This window comes from Saccostrea cucullata, unplaced genomic scaffold (assembly GCF_032062105.1).
Source record: "Saccostrea cucullata isolate Sc308-1 unplaced genomic scaffold, CSIRO_AGI_Scuc_v1 ctg57, whole genome shotgun sequence".
Taxonomy (NCBI): Eukaryota; Metazoa; Mollusca; class Bivalvia; order Ostreida; family Ostreidae; genus Saccostrea; species Saccostrea cuccullata.
This window is the reverse complement of record NW_026938498.1, coordinates 98368-116284: the sequence shown is the minus strand read 5'-3', so window position 1 is coordinate 116284 and position 17917 is coordinate 98368. Positions and strand designations below refer to the sequence as shown.

Genomic DNA, 17917 nt, shown 5'->3' with positions numbered 1-17917 from the left:
TATCATATAACCAATCCAGATAAACTTGCTAAATATTTGCAAGATTGTATTTTTTAAGTCCAAAAACAGACAGATGATCAAAGGATTTCGCCGGTATGGGTAAAATGATTCACCCTTTGAAAAATTATCATATCAAAATCTGCATTCAAGACAAAGAACCACAGTTAGACCATACTTAAGACAGTAAAATGTAACATTTACAATTTCAAAATGTTTTATGACATAAATTGAACACAGTATACATGTGAACCTAATTACAGACGAGTTCATTTAAGGGGATTTATATTTTAACCCTAGTTATAATAAGGTTGCATAAAGTAATGCTCCACATAAAATTTAAATTGATCTTTGAATTTTATAAATCTTCCAAGGGAAAGAGAATATATTAATATGGCGTTTTTACTCATATAAATTTCCATGGCTGGGGAATTTTCGGGAGGGGATTAATGGTTCCCGTTTATACATAATTTACCTAACATTTAGGGAATAATGGTCGAAGGCACCGGGGGTGGGTGCCCCCCCCCCCATAAAAAATTATTTTGCCAATATATAGAGTACTACTCAACAAAAGCGTCTTATGACCCCTTTTTTTGCTTGTCAAGAAATTTTTGGTATGCATGGCTGCGCCCCTCCCCCAAAAAAACTGAAATTACTTCCTAAGGGCCTGAGAATAGTGGATAGTCTTGTTCTTAATGTTCATCCACATTAAACTACTGCATTCAGCGGCAATTTTATAGATGACATAGCTTTTCAATTCCTGTATGGATCCGTGTTTGCTATTGTATCATTAAATTATTCATCAATATTTACACAATTTTTAAATTTCTTTGTCCGAGGTAAAACTTCATATTCGTGTAGTAAAAATGCTTGATTTCTGCATAAACCTTCTGTTCATGTATATGTATATGCCAATGACTTGTGTGATAATTCAATGCAAAAACACCTTCGGCAAATTATCATGCAATCTATTTGCTTGATCACATCACGACCAATAAAAAATTAAGACATGTATTCCTTAAATCAAATAACGATAGAATCACGTATTTATCGCGTGTGATAAAAACCTATTTGTATGCATTCGAAGACTTTTAAAAACAAAAAGAATAATTAAAAGTGCATCAAAGATCTTGGGCATTATTAGGCTAAATTAATGCATCCAAAAGATTACATTTAGTTTCATTCAATTAGCCAGAAAAAAAAACATAATCCCCTTTCACACTTTGCACACCCAGTAATCCATTTTCTAATCCTAGTATAAATTTGGACAGCGACAAAGAAATGAACCCATAAGCATTTATTTTTTTTAAACATCTGCGTCCAGAATTGAGTATATGATCGAGTAAATTATCCAATTTTTTTTTTCGTAAGCTTTTTGTATAACTGCATTACACAAACGATTAATATTTTTTTTTAAAAAATCATCCAATGTCTCTTACATACCGATCTGCAATTTATTTATAAAAAATGCAACCTTGAGGAGCATAACTTGTTTACCTTTGGGTAAGTCGAAGGGGCAGGGACCTGTATGACTTGAATGTAGGCGGAGTTGTTCTAATAATTTTGAGTGAACGACAACATTCATCAACTATCATACTCAAATATTTTTTAAGATTTTTTCCAGAGAGATAACAGGACTAATTTACCCCTTCATCCGGGTCCTGTAAAATGACCCTGTCGGAAAGAACTGAATTTTGAGAAATGCGAATTGTGGGTTCACCTTCAATCTAATTCTTTATTAAGCAGGCAAACTTTTTTATATCCTTTGTATAAATTCACGAAGTCGCAGAATAGAAAACGGTAAGGTTTGACAGTTACAAACTAAAGGGAAAGGTTTTTATTTGTTGTTCAAAAACAGACTACTTGTTTTGTGCTTTCTTATATCCAGTGCACTCACTTTCTTTGATTAACCCTATAAAGCTAAGTGACACCTTTTAACAACTTTTCAGCATAACAGTTACTTATATCTGTTGACGTTTTGTAAAAACGGCTTATAGAGAAATTTTTGCTCCCATTTATTTTCACCCCTTTCGCCCTACCCTCGGTTGGGCGAATTTAAAACGGAGCGAATTCAAAGAATACAGTATGATTTCTTCAAGGAACTGTGATTTTGGCGAATTTATGACGGGGCAAAATTGTTTGAAAGTGTGAGGGCAAAAATAAATCGGGCAAAAATAACCCGCTATACAGTACTTGCAATGTGAGAAAAATTTTTTTTTTCGAAATTAAAGAAAAAACTAAACTTTTGGGGTTTTCCAAGAACTGGGACCATTTCAAAATGTAAAATCGGAACACATTATTATTGGATACAGTGAACTGTTTAACTCAACAGTTATCAACAGTCCAGCGCGTCTATTTGAACATGGTATTTTTGCTTGGCGAATTTGCAGTCTTTCTCTCACACAGCGCTAGCTCCAGTAATGCAACGCATTGTTTCCAGCGTAAAAGCCAACATTAAACAAAAAAGAATATAGAAACTCTGATTCTTTCAAATTAATGATAATTTATTGTTTATTTACGCTTTGATTTCTACCTTTTAAACTTAAAATGATTATTATTATATCTAAGTGGATTTTGCGTTTTTTTGATTTTCAGCATATAGAGCCTCGGATCACTCTTAATTCATATAACTATAAATTATTGCACATTTTATTCACACCAAATGCAAGAGAGTATGGCTGAAAATGTTTGATTGATTTCGGGAACAAATCAAAAACACTTCATTCGCAGACCGGATGAATTAACATCGAAAGTCGGTAAGCATTATAAATTAAACATCATGTTGGCCATTTCAGAATGATCAATATACAGTTGTTGGTAGTATTTAGACCGAAAGCCTATATTATTTTTAAGGCCAGTTTAGACAAAAGTTGTGTCGCTAGAGGGAGAATCGTGTCGCTGTTGGTGACTGTGAAGGAGAGACTGCAGATAGTGCACGAGTCCTCCAATCTGGTAGTATTCCGCCTCCGTCAACAATTCTCTCCACAAGTTGGGATTTTCTGGAATAGTTCCATCTTTGACCTCACTGTCTCTTAGAAAGTTAAGAATGTATCGAAAGTGTGTGCCATCCCTGTCTATGAAGTAGCTTCCATTGCCATCTTCTTTTTTCAGTTCATGGCGACCGCTAAACATGGCCGCCAGCATCGAGTCTGGATCACGGTTAAGTGTGGTTAGTGATGTCGTAAACAGTTGACCTCCGATATCCAGTTTGATGCGGCTATCCTGGATTTTGTACATGTCTGACATACGCTATGGGAAAAAAATTGATATGAAATCCATATATTTTGGCGTAAAAATGTGTTATACATTGTACAATAATGAAATATTTTTTTTAAATGTATTTTTTCTCATTTCACGAATGATAGAATGAATTTTATATATTTGACAGTATTTTGAAACTAAACAATGAATTGTTGCAACAATTCAGAAGAAGTTTACCTGCAATTCCGAATGAAACTTGTCTCGTTCATTTTCAAATGATTCTTTCTGTGCATTAAAGTCGGTTCTCCTTCGTTCTTCGAGGCGATCCAAATCTTCCCTTTGCTTCTTGCATTCTACCTCAATGTCTTTTCTGCGTTTGTCACATTCGTTCAGTTGCCTCTCACATGACTCTAACTGAGCGTCTAGTACCTTTTCTTTATTTTCCAATTTTTCAGTGAGATCCTCAATAAATGACTCTCTGCGATAGATATCGCGTTCTCGTTGACGCAAATGATAGTCTCGTTCGTCAACAAATTCCCGCGCTTTTTGCACGAAAGCGTTAAAATTGACGTGGAGATTATCCACTAAGCTCTTCCCAATATGGTCGATCTGGTCATGGATATCGACCTCCCAGCTGCTCGTAAGGTCCGTGAAGATGTCATGTTCGTACAGAGGTCCTACTGGGCACTCTTGAATTTCTTCCGCGCATGCGTCTTGAGGAGCTTTTACCCATTTCCCTTCTTCGTCACAAATTTCAAGAGCGACAATTGGACGAATAAAGTCGGAATCGATATCAAGATATTTTCCCACAGTTTTGTCGCGATTCAGAAGAAGTCTCCAGTCGCTATCGGTGTCTGTCTTAGCCCATATTCTTGAATGTTTTTCTTTTGGTATACGGTACAAATGCCGAACTTTATACTCAACATGGCCGATTTTCTCCATCTTGCTGAACTTGACATGGTGAAAGTCTTCAACAGATGATACACTGAGCATCACTTTGAAAGAGTTCAAATTGTGCTCTATTTCAGGACCGCGTCTGTAGTTATACACAACAAGTTTGATTGGTTTATGGCCATCCGTTAGTCCGTACCATTGTACCATCATACGCCATGCATCTTCGTGTACTACGTCAACAGTATGTGCATAGTCCCGACGAGTGATAATCGGACCAGGGTTCGTCCTTTGGTGATAAAATTTCCGTGTTGTCTGTAAGCCTATGTATCGTTTTAGTTGCTCTATCCATTCAGCCACAATAACATACCAAAATTCGCCTTCTATAGGACGTTTAAGAAACAGATGCTCTAGGATTGTTCTCTGGGTCAAAAGGTCCGTCATTCCAGGACTGGCCGCTAATTCCATGTCTGCTTGGTGTACCCACGACGCCCTCTGTCGGTAGATGGGTATTCCCAGTGTATTCTCCGCTGTTTCTCTGCTGCAATGAAGCAGAGAGGAGAATTCCAACATAGACATACGGAAGCAAAAATCTGAGATAAGCACTTCAAAACACAAGATAACACGGGGCTCCCGAGGGTGATAATTACTTTGATGTTCAAGACATGATTTTAATTTCTTTCCGTCAGTGAATTTGGATACGAGAATTGAGTTGTTCCTTTTTCGTGAATAGAAATTAAATTTCCCAGTGTAGGAGTCTAGAGTAATTAAATTTTCACCTTTTATCAGCGTACCAATTCTCAAAACATTGAATTAAAAGTACTTTCAATGCATCTCATCTGCTTTAAAATTTATTTCCGTGTTTCATTTTCCTGCAGAACATATACATCCTCACGTCAAAGATTTCTTGCAGCAGAATAAGTAAACAATGTTTGTTTACATCTTTTATATAGCCACCTCCCCACATGCTAATTATTCTGTGATGGTGAACCGCCAAAATATTTGATAAATCCTTGAACAAATTGCGCAGTTACGTTTTTGCTGTTACGGTTGGCAGCAATGGGAGGTGAAATTTCTTGGAGAATATAATGACTGACGCAAAGGCCTACTTGTTTCCTGCAGTTTGATAATCATAATAAGTCAGATTTCTTTCATATTATGTGTTAGAACGAGAAAGTTTAAAGTTGTTGCATCTTTTTCACATTTGTGGGTAATTTTCATAACCCAAGAATTATGTTTTAAAATATTAATTTGAAAGATGAATCATGCGTTTTTTGTTTTTGTTTTTGTTTTTGTTTTTTTTTTTTTTTGTTTTTTGGTTTTTGTTTTTTTGTATACATATACATGTATACTGAAAGAAAGAAATTAGTGTATAGATCTTTCTAAGAATTTTTAGGATCTCAACTAATTATCCTTTCTTCTTATATAAAAAGGTGATCGTGCGACCATGCAAGGAATGTTCATTTGATATATAAAATATTCAATCTCTCTTTCGATCTTGATCTTAATTGTTTGATAATTCTTGTTTTAATAAAGGACTTGCGCAAGAAAGTTTTGAACTTAAATTTCTTATTCACTGTACAAAATAAAAGTACCAATCACTGAAGGACACTTCTGCGTGCGATTTTATGATTTCTGGCAACACTGTACATCTCCTACAAATCAAATTTAAGAGAATTACCAGCTAAAATTAAACTATATAATATGTTAATTTTTCTCCCAAATAGTAGGATTCCATCATTTTATTTCTGGTCAGAACTTCTCTGATCATCTTATGAAAGTATGATTTTAAGTTGAAAAAATATCTTAGAAGTTGTAGGGTGTGTATATACATGTACGACGTGTATGTCCTCTCTCTCTCTCTCTCTCTCAAAACACTACTAAAAATTTCTTGTTTTCTCAGGAATTCTGATAACCCACGGTGAAATGTTAGTGTAGGTAGAAAATGGTTCAATGCCTCGTAAACATGCTCTATAACACTACACTGTATATACCATCTCACATTTGAATCATATGCATGCTACTCATGCCGTGGATTCTAAGAACCAGTACGTATTTACGTATACACGATACTCATAATTTTTATGGTGGTTACTTGTACTTCGATTGGGAAATAAATTTAGTTTGTTGTGTTTTCTTCAATGAACTTTAAGGGAGTGATTTTCTTAATATTTATATGCATTTAACATTTTTTTTCCCTAAGATTCAAAAAGACATTGTCACTAAGCGTTGGCATCACTTAGATTAATATTGACCGTTTCATTGTAGGAGCAAGGTCAGGTCAAGGTCATTTTCGTTTTCTTTGACATCACGAATTAAAATGTCAGTTGCCTAATTAATTTCAATGGTCTTTGACCTTCACCAATGAAAAATAGCGCTCAATCAAGACTACAACCCACAATAAAAGATGCTGACCAACTAAGATTTATTGAGGTGCGGTCAGGAACGGTTTGTGATAGAGAGCATACTGAGATCAGATAGGCTGGTTCTGTAGTGACCTTGACAGTGATGATGTAGAACAGACAGACACATACAAAACTACCAGGTATATGACAAAATCAGAAGGGTTTTTTTCGGGGGAGAAGAGCAGTTAATTTCTCCCACAAATTACATAACACTCAAAAGAATTTATGGACAACAGAATCCCAAACTTGTGGATTTTAATGCATCATAATGTTATTTAACATCATAAGGTGAACATTATTGCAGCTCAGTGTGAAATGTACTTCAGGAAGAGCAGATATCAATATTTACATTCAGTGTAATTTTCTTTAAGGAATCCATTAGAAATCCATGACGTTCAAATCTCTGTAACACACACGAAACCTTGTCACCGCGCGTTAGAATACCCAGTAGGAACTATATGCATTTTCAATACTTTGTGATCACCAACATGTACAGTGTTTGACAAAATTTAATAAAAAAAAATTAACCCTGTTGAATTAACGAAAAAATACAACAAATGTGCATTTAAAATTAGTTTGTCACTTTTTTTTCCTCGCAATGTTCGTTTGCGTTATTTAACTTTACGACGTCACAAACGGCTCTTACGTCTATAAAGCACACCACTTTTGAAGGGCGCTAAATTCACATTAAAGATTACCGAAATTACAATTATGTAGAGGAAAATTTGAAGAATGTAAATATAAGTATTAAATTCATATTTTGGGATGTTTTGGTCCTACAACACACCTGGCCGTGCCGACAAATTATCATACCGCGCTAACGCAGGGTATTCAATTTGTCGGCACGGCCAGGTGTGTTATAGGACCGCAGACATCCCAAAATATGAATTCAATGCTTAAATATGTACTTTGAACTATATCTCCAAAGTTTATACTCTCTGACATAAAAAAAATACTAGTAATCTTTGATTTATTATGAACTGCACGTACATTGCTTTCCATGAGGCTGTACACATGAAAGTGACGATATTAATTGTTATGGGATAGTAAAAAGCATGATTACTGTCTTGTAACTATTAAATCGATGTTCAGTGAAGCAAAAATGGGTGCTAGATCTTTAAAAAGGGAAGGAAAATATTAATTGAATGTTAGATCTTTAAATTTGTTAAATGGCGGTCTCAATACCGAGTAAAAAAATTAAAGTCTGAATCATGTGGCAAAGTATCAATTGTGATATTTAATTATGGAAAATGTGGTTTTTCCTATTACGTAATGTTATTTTAAAATCTATACACATGTAAAAAACTATATTGTCATGTTGAAATATGGCCATTTAAAGGTTCATTCATTGAAAAAAGAATTCAATTAATCAACGATTTAACAACTCAGATGTCAAGTACAACAATAAAAGTTGCAGTTCAACGGATGTTTGAAAGTTTTTAAGTGAAGCTGATGGACAAAGATAAAGGAAGAGTACCGAATGGCCAATGATTCTCAGCAGGTCAACAAAACCGAAAGTACAGACCGATCAGGGGTGTTTTTTGTCTATAAAACGATAAACCCAGATAAAGACTGGGTGAAAAGTACAGTGGAGAAGTTGGAAAAAACTGGACAGAGATGTTTCTATCATGAGCGAGATTTCTTGCCAGGTCTCCAGATCATCGAGAACATAGTGAGATTTCTACAACGATCTTCCAAGGTTATCGTGGTGCTAACACCAGCGTTTCTACAGAGTCAATGGGTTGAATATGAAACCCAGCTTGCAAAAAAAATTAACATTGAAAATCCTGAACAACTTCAAGTAATTCCAGTGCTTCTAGAAGATTGTGCAATCCCTCCATTTCTCAGCACTACGACTTATTTAGATGTCCAACACAAAACGGAAGAACAATGGTTTGCAATTCTAAAAGAAAGCCTCAGGTTTGAATGTAAGTAAATTGCAACACATGAACACTTGCTCCATTTTTAATTTTTATATTAGTATTTTTTATTTACTGTACATGTATGTGTTTTGCTTTAGGTCAAAAGGAGCTTAGCTTCGTTAAATCAAGAGGCATTCACAGAAATCTATTTTGTAAATTAAAAAGTGTGCAAGGAAAACAAGAAAACGATCTCCAAGAATCCTGGCTTATAGATCTATGTTTTACAGAAGATGACCACGTTCTTGTTACAGATGCTAAAAACAAGAAACTCAAGAAATTCGTCTCCCGTGGAGCAAATATGGGAGCAACGGTTGACGTTTTGCAGTTTGATTCTCGTCCGATGTTCCTCACCCTGTTTAACGACATATCAGCTTACGTAACGTTTCCCGAAAACGAATTCATTCGAGTCATTAGTGCTGGAAATTCGCAACTGGCAATCAAAGACAAGTTCACTGTTCCTTTACAGTGTGGTGGAATATGTAAATTAGACGAAGAAAAGTTTGCTGTTTGCTGCCGTAGTCTGCAAAGTATTATTTTAATGAAGCGAAACGGAACCCAGCTTTCTGAAATAAGACCTTTGAAGGGTGACCCCTTTGAAATTTCCGAACTTGACTTGGAACAATTCTGTGAGAATGGCTTTGAGGGATTACAAATACAGGAATCAGATTTCTGTGCGACAAAGATTGATTGTAAAAAGATTTCTTCTGGAGGGACAGACGACGAACGAAATATAGGGGGACTAGAGGAAAGTGACTCGGGGTTACCCTCTCAAAACCATAGTACCATTCCTCCTGGTATAGAATCGGCAGTCCTGAATGAAGCTTACGATACCGACGAAGAAAACGATAATTTCCTAACGTTTAATGAACACAAAGGAGGCAAGAAAGATTTTCGATTTTTAAAGACAAACAGATTAAAAGCTAGAGAGGACAAGACTCATTTCATTATGCCAAATCACATTTCGGCCACGTCTGCTGGTGTAGGAAAATGGATGATCTACGTGGGTGATTACACAACAAATCGCATCACTGTTATTTACATGGCGGAAAATGGTTCCTTTCGATATCGACCCCTACCACCGGTTGCAGAACCCCGAGGAATTCTTGTTCACGGCGAAACCGTTCTCGTTGCTGCGGGGAGTGTCCGCATTTATACTGATAAACATTTAAGTAAAGCGTCGGAAGAAAATCTCTCTGTTGAGGCATCTCATCCAAGATCATTGGCATTGAATAAGAAAGGCGATCTTTTTGCGCTAACACATAAAGGGGATGGTGACGAATTCATTTCTATATACACACTATAAGATGATGACTTGTATTTACTCATGAGATGGGTGTTCTGTTGTTACCCTTGCATGATAACAATATTTTTACGTCCCGTAATTCTTCAAAGAAATCTTTCTTTTTTATACTCCCCGCTTGAAAAGTGATAGTGATCGGAATGTTCGTCCGTCCGTATGTTATGCTTTGGGGTACCTATCTCTTATCCACAACTCCTCTTTTACCACTGAATAAAATTTAATGAGACTTTCACAGAATCTTTGTTCTAGTTCCACTGTGCACCTCCTATATCACTTTTTGATCGGACACGTATTTTGGATTTCACAGAACAGAACATGAGCACGGTCATTTTTCTATATTATTGAAGGGTACTCATCTCTTATCAACTCCTCCTATACCACTAAATAAAATTTAATGATACTTTCACATATTCTTTATTACATAATATGCCAGTGACCTGTTATTTAACTTTTTGATCCGACACTTATTTCAGGTCTCCCAGTGCAAAACATGGACACTGCCATTATAACTATATTGGAGCGGGGTTATCATCTAGTGAGCTTATTGCTCACAGTACCTCTAGTTTTACAGTGTAATTTATTGCACTATGCAGCGGACTTTAAATTTCTTTATTTATTCTTCCTAACATTGTAGAAGCAAACAAAAGTCATATTTTTGCACCCAAGTTCTTTACATTGACAATGAAGGAGATATGTGCTCAGATAGAATCAGTGTAGCAAAATACACTGAACAATGCCAAGGCTTATATAGGGTTTGAAGATGTATGTTCTTGAGGAAACAAATATGGCAGTCAAAGATAATTCTGCATTTTACAAATCATGTTCAGCTTTGACTTCAGCATTTGAGCAAACTAATCAGGCATGGCTATAAATTGCAATAATGATATATAAACAAACACCAGTGTTTTACTCTTGAATTTATTAAAATAACATAGCCCTTTTCAGGAATATGTATATAAGTATGATAAAAGCCATCTGACATAAATAGTGCCAGACATGTATCGATACCACACTAGCTTCACTGGCCTGTAGCCTCTGATAGTCACTATGGTAAAATGGGGGAAGTTTGAACATCGAAACAGAATCAATGATATAAAATATTATCCAATTTTCAATTTGCTACCAAATATGTGGTATGGCAATATTATAACATGAATGAAGATATATTTATATACGCATGTATAAAACTTGAAAATTCTAACATCTGTCTAAATCTTTGACAAAAAATCTGAGGATTATAAATAAACATACATAGCATGAATGAACATACACATCAAACAATAATGCAGAGATAGAAACTAAACGTCTCGAAAAGAGCACTTGATCAGTCATTCATACTTTTCCAGGTTTCCACTTGTAGCACAAACATGTATTGCAGTATCAAAAAAAAATTATTCAAAGATTTCCCGAGATAACACTAATAGAATATTACAATATCTTAACAAGACAGAAACACAATACAGGGCATTTTAATATTATTTCAAGATGTCCACAAGATATTTTGGCGTAAGAAAAAAAAAGTCGCAACAAAACTTCAACCGTACTGTGGACATATTATATTGCTGTGTACTTTTCAGAGCAGTTTAATTGATAGCACAGAAAGTGCATCAGATATAAACAAAAAATTTCTTTAAGCATATACAGACTAGCTGTACCATGGCTAAACCTCTTACAGAAATAAGCCATGAGGAATGTTTGACAATAAAATTACATAATCCTCTCTCTGATACATTCATATAAAGATGAAACGAAAAAAAAATCTGATGAAAATTCATTTTCAAACATTTTTCAATATCTCTTGTTCAGAAAACGAGGCGCAACTGTTGTGACGAGAACTGAACACAGTCTTTTGACTCCAGATGTAACAGAGAATGAGAAAACGCAAAAAAACATGGAAAGGACTTCATACGCAGACAAGGTCAAAGGTCATCACAAATAGTGGCACCATGCTGGAAGGAAATAAAGTGGTCGTTAAATCACTGTCGAGTGTCGAGATTTGACCGATTCCTTGTTCCTCATGCTGCCGGATTCCGGCCTCGGGGCGGGCATTCCTTCGTTTCCCGTAATTATCACAGTTCCGTAAAACTTTTCTTGTTCATCTTTTTGTCTTTGAAATTCCTCTTCAAGTTTCTAAAATAATATTTTTGTTTTCAAGGATTAGCATTTAAATCAGTTTTCACAATCATAAAAATATCAGTCTTAAATAAAATGAAGTCGACAAGAAGAAATACAGTTTTAAAATGATGCAGTTATGGTTTCCATGCAATACAAACTGAATACAAGGTATACAGTGAACAGTATAATGAATGAAATGAACTACATGTAAATATTTTTTTTTCAATACATGACTTTTTTAAAGGAGCTAGTCCTTAATACATATTTACCAATAATATTTTTTTTCTCTTATTTGTTAATTAAGAGCAACTGAAATTCATAAAATACACACCACCAAGAAACAACTTTTTTAAAAACATAAAATGATTTCTCTTGATTATGACAGTTAGGCATCTCAGAAATCAAATTCTGTCTTTGATGAAGAATTAAATAGAAATGGAAAATTTTCAAAAATTACAAAAATTTTACAGAACTAAAACAGCTTTGATTTCTGAGAAGCCTTTATAAGATATGTTCCAATTTCCATAATATGAAAACAAAGGCAGCTTCCCAAAAAGATAAAAAGTCCAGACTTTTGTCAGAAGAGACAAACCTCTACTTTGCCTTAGCGTAGCTCTGAAATGAATCAACTGAATCTAAGAGATTCTGCCAGGGGAAAAAACAGAATGGTTCATATGAAATACAATTTGAGATGAAAATAACTTGGAGTTCATGTAATTGCCAGGAAAAATAAACAGCTGCAGCTCGTATTTTTAATAGAAAGGTTCATATGAAATATGATTTGAAATGACAGAATCTTAATCGAGATAAGGTAACTGTCCATTGGGTAAACGAACAGAAATATTTAATATATATAGAAAAAAAAATAAAAGTTTTATGAAATATATGTCTCCATGCTACACATATAACTGAATAGGTCATCTTTATATGTACATGGACCTGTGGGGCTTACTCAGAATGCAGCACTGACAACATTGATTTTATCAGAGCTGGAGACTTTATGAATTGTTCCTCTCCGTCCAGGAGAAGTCGTGCGCCTATGTATCTCGGATTTCACCTCTAACACGGCTAAATGCTCCTGCCAATAGGAATTTAAAACTGAACATTGCATCTTAATCCGTCAAAAGTTTTTCTGAGTACAAAGGAATTTTTACTCCTGATTTTTATGTGATGATACGAAATGTTTGGAAATGGTTAGTTTATATTCTATATGTATGTTCTGTTTTCATGAAACATGAATATTTTGAACAAGAACTACTTGTTTTTAAAAACACATTCCTACTTTGGTCATAGTACAATCAATACTGCACGATGAAAGACATGACAAGAAACTCCTTGTTTATGAAAACTCCCCACCCCTATTTTTATAAGAATCTAATCTGTAAATTCATCTAGGTTGTGAATTAACCTCATCTTCCCAATTTCAATATTATACAAAGCTAAAACCACATACCTCTAGCATGCAATGAGTGTGAATTAGGGATTTCTTCTAACTCTCCTCTGAATATTATATGAATATATATATACAATGTGCCAATCAATATTATTCAATCATTGACAACGACCAATCAACAACAACAAATCAAGTTGATTGCTCCAACCACAATTTAGCTACTACTGGGATATGTTCATGTACAATGCAAGATGGGTTAATCCAAATCTCAAAAAAAAGCTTCTAACTTTTACGACGTGATAATCAAGACTTCTTAATACAACATGAAACAATAATAGCCCATTTTAAAAACTAGAAGGGAAAAAAAAACTAGGGCATCATTTTTAATTTAAAATTTCAAGTGAATGTCATTACATGTAATACTGAAATGAACTATGAACAAACTTGAAAAATCTTGAATGATAAACAACATATGAAGCCAAACAAATGACAATATAATGACATGAAAACACAGGTCATTCCCTCAATACTCACACTGGTGGAGAACTGTGACAATTTGGCTAAAACATGACATATTATGCAAACTAATGTGAAGGGACTTGATGTAGTGTAGGCCACAGAACATTAACTGGGCCATGTAGAAATGTACCTGCCTATTTCATTATCAAATGTTTTAACAATTAAAAGATAAAATGTTGCAAGCTGCCAATCTTGCTAGTTAATGTTCAGCAGCCAAAGACAGTGATTTTGACCAAAAAATGAAAATCCATGATAAATGATGTTCAAAAAAAAAAATCATGAAAGCTTACTGTACAAACTAAGAAACAATCAAATTGTTAGGAGTGCTTATATTGGAATTATTAATCTAAGACAAGTTAAGTCCCCACTTAGCTTCTATTGTGAAAATGAAATTAAGTATTGTAAATCTACTAGGTCAGTAAGGATCTTTCACCCTAAAGAGTAATGTAACTACTTCTACCTCTCAGGGAAATTGTGGGTGTGAACTTTGACCTGTGACCTTACCTGTTTCCTTGGCACCAATTGTTGCTTCCATTCCCGTAGTTCGTTGGCATACTGATCATCTAGTTCTTTTATCTTCTGTGTTTCCTGCTCCATTAGCATCTTCCTCTTCTCTGCCTGTATTCACAAAACAGAAATTTATACTTATATTCAAATGTTGAAGTTCTTGTGTTTTTTCTCCCTTACTCATAACTGCTCTAGCTCCAAGAAAGAGTTCTCAGCAGAGACTTTCTCTCCCTTAATTGAAATTGCTCAAGTTCTCAGAGATAGATCTCAATATGGAATTCCTTCCCCTTAACTGTAACTGCTCAAACTCTCTAAGACTTTTTCTCCCTTACCTGTAGCTGCTCAAGCTCTCTTGCATTGGTCTTGTCCATTTTCTCCCTTACCTGTAACTGTTCAAGCTCATATACACTGGTCACATTGTCAATTTTCTCTTACCTGTTTCTCTTACATAGACTTGTCTCCTTGTCAATTTTCTAGCTTACCTGTAACTGCTCAATTAAGCTCTCTGAGACTTGTCTCATTGATTTTTTCTCCCTAATCTGTAACTGCTCGAGCTCTCTTAGACTGGTCTTGTTATCAGTTTTCTCCCTTACCTGTAACTGCTTGAGCTCACGGAGACTGTCTTGTTTTCTCCCTTACCTGTAACTGCTCCATCTCTCGTAGACTTGTCTTGTTGTTAATTACCTCCATTACGTGTAACTGCTCGAGCTCTCTGAGACTGGCCTCGTTGTTAATAATCTCCATTACCTGTAACTGCTCGAGCTCTCGTAGACTGGTCTCATTGTTAATTATCTCCCTTAGGCCAGGTAAAATTTCTCTTTAGATTCTCATCCTAATTTGCTAAAAAATTGTCTTGTTGTTAATTTAATTTATATATAGGCCTGTAACTGCAATCGAGCTCTCTACACATTTTTTTTTTCATTACCTTAATGCAAATATGAATAGATTTAATTCTTTTCATATTCTTTTAACTGCTTAAAGAAAATCTCAAATTAAATATTTATTGTTAATTAGTTATCAAGTACACGTTATACGGCACACCCTGAACAAAATGAGGTAACTGCTTGAACTTTCGCAAAATCTATATAAATGTTCTTAATCAGTTTTCTCCATTACCTGTAGATTTTGTTTATTTCAAAGCAAAGTCGCACAGCTCTCGTTATATATAACTTGACCAGGTGTCATTTTACTCGTTATTTTTACTCCCTTACCTGTAACTGCTCCTCTCAGTGATGGTACTTGTGTTGTTGTTCTCTAATTACCTCACATTTTAACTTCTTTTATTGCCTATTTTTCTGCTCTTCACATGCTCTTTGCTATTAATAGCGACACGGTTTTAATCGTTGTTAATAATTCTCCATTACCTGTAACTGCTCGGGCTCATTTAGAGGGGCGGGCGGGGATGAGAATCTAAAGATTAATTTTATATGGCCTTACCTGTAACTTTCCAGCTCTTGTAGACTGGTCTCATTGTTTTCTCCCTTACCTGTAACTGCTCGATCTCTCATAGACTTATTCTCCCTTACCTGTAACTGCTCGAGCTCTCGTAGACTGGTCTCGTTGCGGAAGACAAGCTCCTCCCACTGTTTCTTGTGTTTCTGCTCTTGTCGCTGCTGTTCAGCCTTCATCCTCTTCTTCTCATTTTCCTCAAACTGAAAAACATCAAGTACAGGCTTTATCTATATAATTCACTGGGATTTTTAAAACTATTCGAGAAATCACAAAAATCATCCATTTCCTTCATATTAAAATTTTTTTGCTGTCCCCACTCATAAATATATAAATACAGAGATGCAATATAGGCTTAATGTATATACATAATAAATTTTAAAATTCCTGAAAAATATATATTGAATGCAAAATTTGTAACATAGTATCCAGTGAGAATGTGTATGCATAAGTGAACATAATTTTTACTTATTTCATGCATATCAACATAACTTCATTTACATGTATTATGAAAAGAAATTAACCTATATCATAATATGAATTAATTATGACTGAAAAAAATAATAATCATTATTATTAATAAAACCAAATGCTTCCTCCTTGTTTTAATAAAACTGTTATCCAATCAAAACAAACATGAAAACAAAAACATTTTTATGATGTCTGGAGAGTTAGCCAATCCTATGAGAGAAAAAAATGAATTCCTTTGATCTCTTTATGGTTTCTACCACCAACAAAATTATCATCCACGATCCTATGGGATTGTCTATTTGTCTTAATTCTCTGTTTGGGAAAATGTGTGTCAATGACATTGTTATAAAGCGATCAGAAAGTGCATGCAGCTTAAGATTTTTTTTTTCTGGATATTGTACGCAGAATAACAAAGGAAAGTTAGTTGCTAGTCCATGTATTAAGGCAGGCAGAAGTTGGGTACGGATGGGTATGAAATGAGGTACGTAATTTTCACGTAATGTGCTCAAGACCTGATGATGTTTACCTGTCGTTTAAGTTCGAATGGCTTCTGCAAACAATTAAGGACACATGCAATGACAAGTGAGACACATGCTCAAAAAACATCAAACAAACAAAATAGCTCAAATTAAAAAGAACTTCAGCAAAATGCAACATCTGTAATAACAGAAAGCAGGGTGGGGAAAAATTTTATCCTTGATGTTCATCAAGATATAATTAAATATAAATCAAGATATTACTAAATATAAATAAAAGCATATCTTTGGTTAATCAAAATGTATCTATTCACTGCTTCAGCCAATTTAAAGCATGTCAGTATGTTATCTCTAATGTTCTGGCAAATACACAAATAATACTGTAACAGTCAATGGTGATTTTCTTAAGCATGATGAATACACATATATGTCACATTATTAGCTGTTAATTATTAAAATTATACACTAGCACAAGCCAATTTTTTTTAAAAATTCCTTTTATTTCTGTTCCATGTGAAATACATTAAAAAACTTAACCCCCCCCCCCTCAAAAATCAAACAAACAAACTGCACGTCATTACAATCTTTCCAAAATAAAAAAAGCTTGCCTACAAACAAGTGTACATAATAAGCACCAAACACTTCAGTGACCAAAAACAGAGGTCACAGACACCCACACAACATTTCCTTCTTGTCCCTCCTCACCTGTTTTATTTTGGCGCGATCGTCCTCGGGCGAGCCCACAGTGCTCAGCCTGAGACTCTGTTTGAACATCTGAGCCCGAGTTTTGGCCTCGCTCCTCTGTATTTTGGGGAGCCGTCGCTTTTCTAAGGCATGCCTCTTCTGCATCTCGTCTTCTTTGACAGAGTTGCTTCTCTTCATTTGTTCAACTTCCTGCATGGTGAAAAATTAATCAGTTATAAACATTACACCTAATAAATAATGTTGATCTTTTTTCATGCCTCTTATTTGAAATATCGTTTAATGTTCTCTTTATCTTTTTCTACCATAATTGTTCTGCATTTATTAAAATCATAAATAAATCATCATCATCATCATTACAACACAAAAAAATTTGTCTTTACACCAATTATTTTTTTAATGACATTTCTACTTATTTTCACTTATCACATGTGAAAAATCTATAGAACGAAAAAACATACACATAGAAAATCACAACCAACTATTCACATTTAGTACTATAACCACTTTACATTAATTTTCCACCAAAAAAAAATAAAAAGATAATGTCTCAGTCACAGTACAACACA

At 34.7% G+C, this 17917-nt stretch overlaps 3 protein-coding genes across 4 annotated transcripts in view; 1 reads left to right on the top strand and 2 right to left on the bottom strand.

Moving 5' to 3' along the window:
- Positions 1-2632: 2632 nt before the first annotated feature.
- LOC134250464 (uncharacterized) lies at positions 2633-5017 on the bottom strand. The gene is made up of 2 exons (XM_062732826.1): positions 3436-5017; positions 2633-3246 (listed from the first exon to the last, which is right to left on the bottom strand). Exons 1-2 carry the CDS (start codon positions 4666-4668, stop codon positions 2857-2859), a joined length of 1623 nt encoding a protein of 540 aa, XP_062588810.1. The 5' UTR covers positions 4669-5017; the 3' UTR covers positions 2633-2856.
- Positions 5018-7825: 2808 nt separating this feature from the next.
- On the top strand, positions 7826-10037 carry LOC134250457 (uncharacterized). Its single transcript, XM_062732817.1, has 2 exons — positions 7826-8422; positions 8515-10037. Exons 1-2 carry the CDS (start codon positions 7975-7977, stop codon positions 9717-9719), a joined length of 1653 nt encoding a protein of 550 aa, XP_062588801.1. The 5' UTR covers positions 7826-7974; the 3' UTR covers positions 9720-10037.
- Positions 10038-10620: 583 nt separating this feature from the next.
- Positions 10621-17917, bottom strand: part of LOC134250463 (STE20-like serine/threonine-protein kinase) — a 40566-nt gene continuing 33269 nt past the window's right edge. For both annotated transcript variants that reach the window (XM_062732824.1, XM_062732825.1), the window contains 4 exons: positions 17352-17540; positions 15777-15902; positions 14248-14361; positions 10621-11846 (listed from right to left, as the gene is read on the bottom strand). In XM_062732824.1, the coding sequence (XP_062588808.1) occupies positions 11688-11846; positions 14248-14361; positions 15777-15902; positions 17352-17540 (588 nt within the window). In that variant the 3' untranslated portion in view covers positions 10621-11687. The remainder of the gene's footprint in view (positions 11847-14247; positions 14362-15776; positions 15903-17351; positions 17541-17917) is intronic.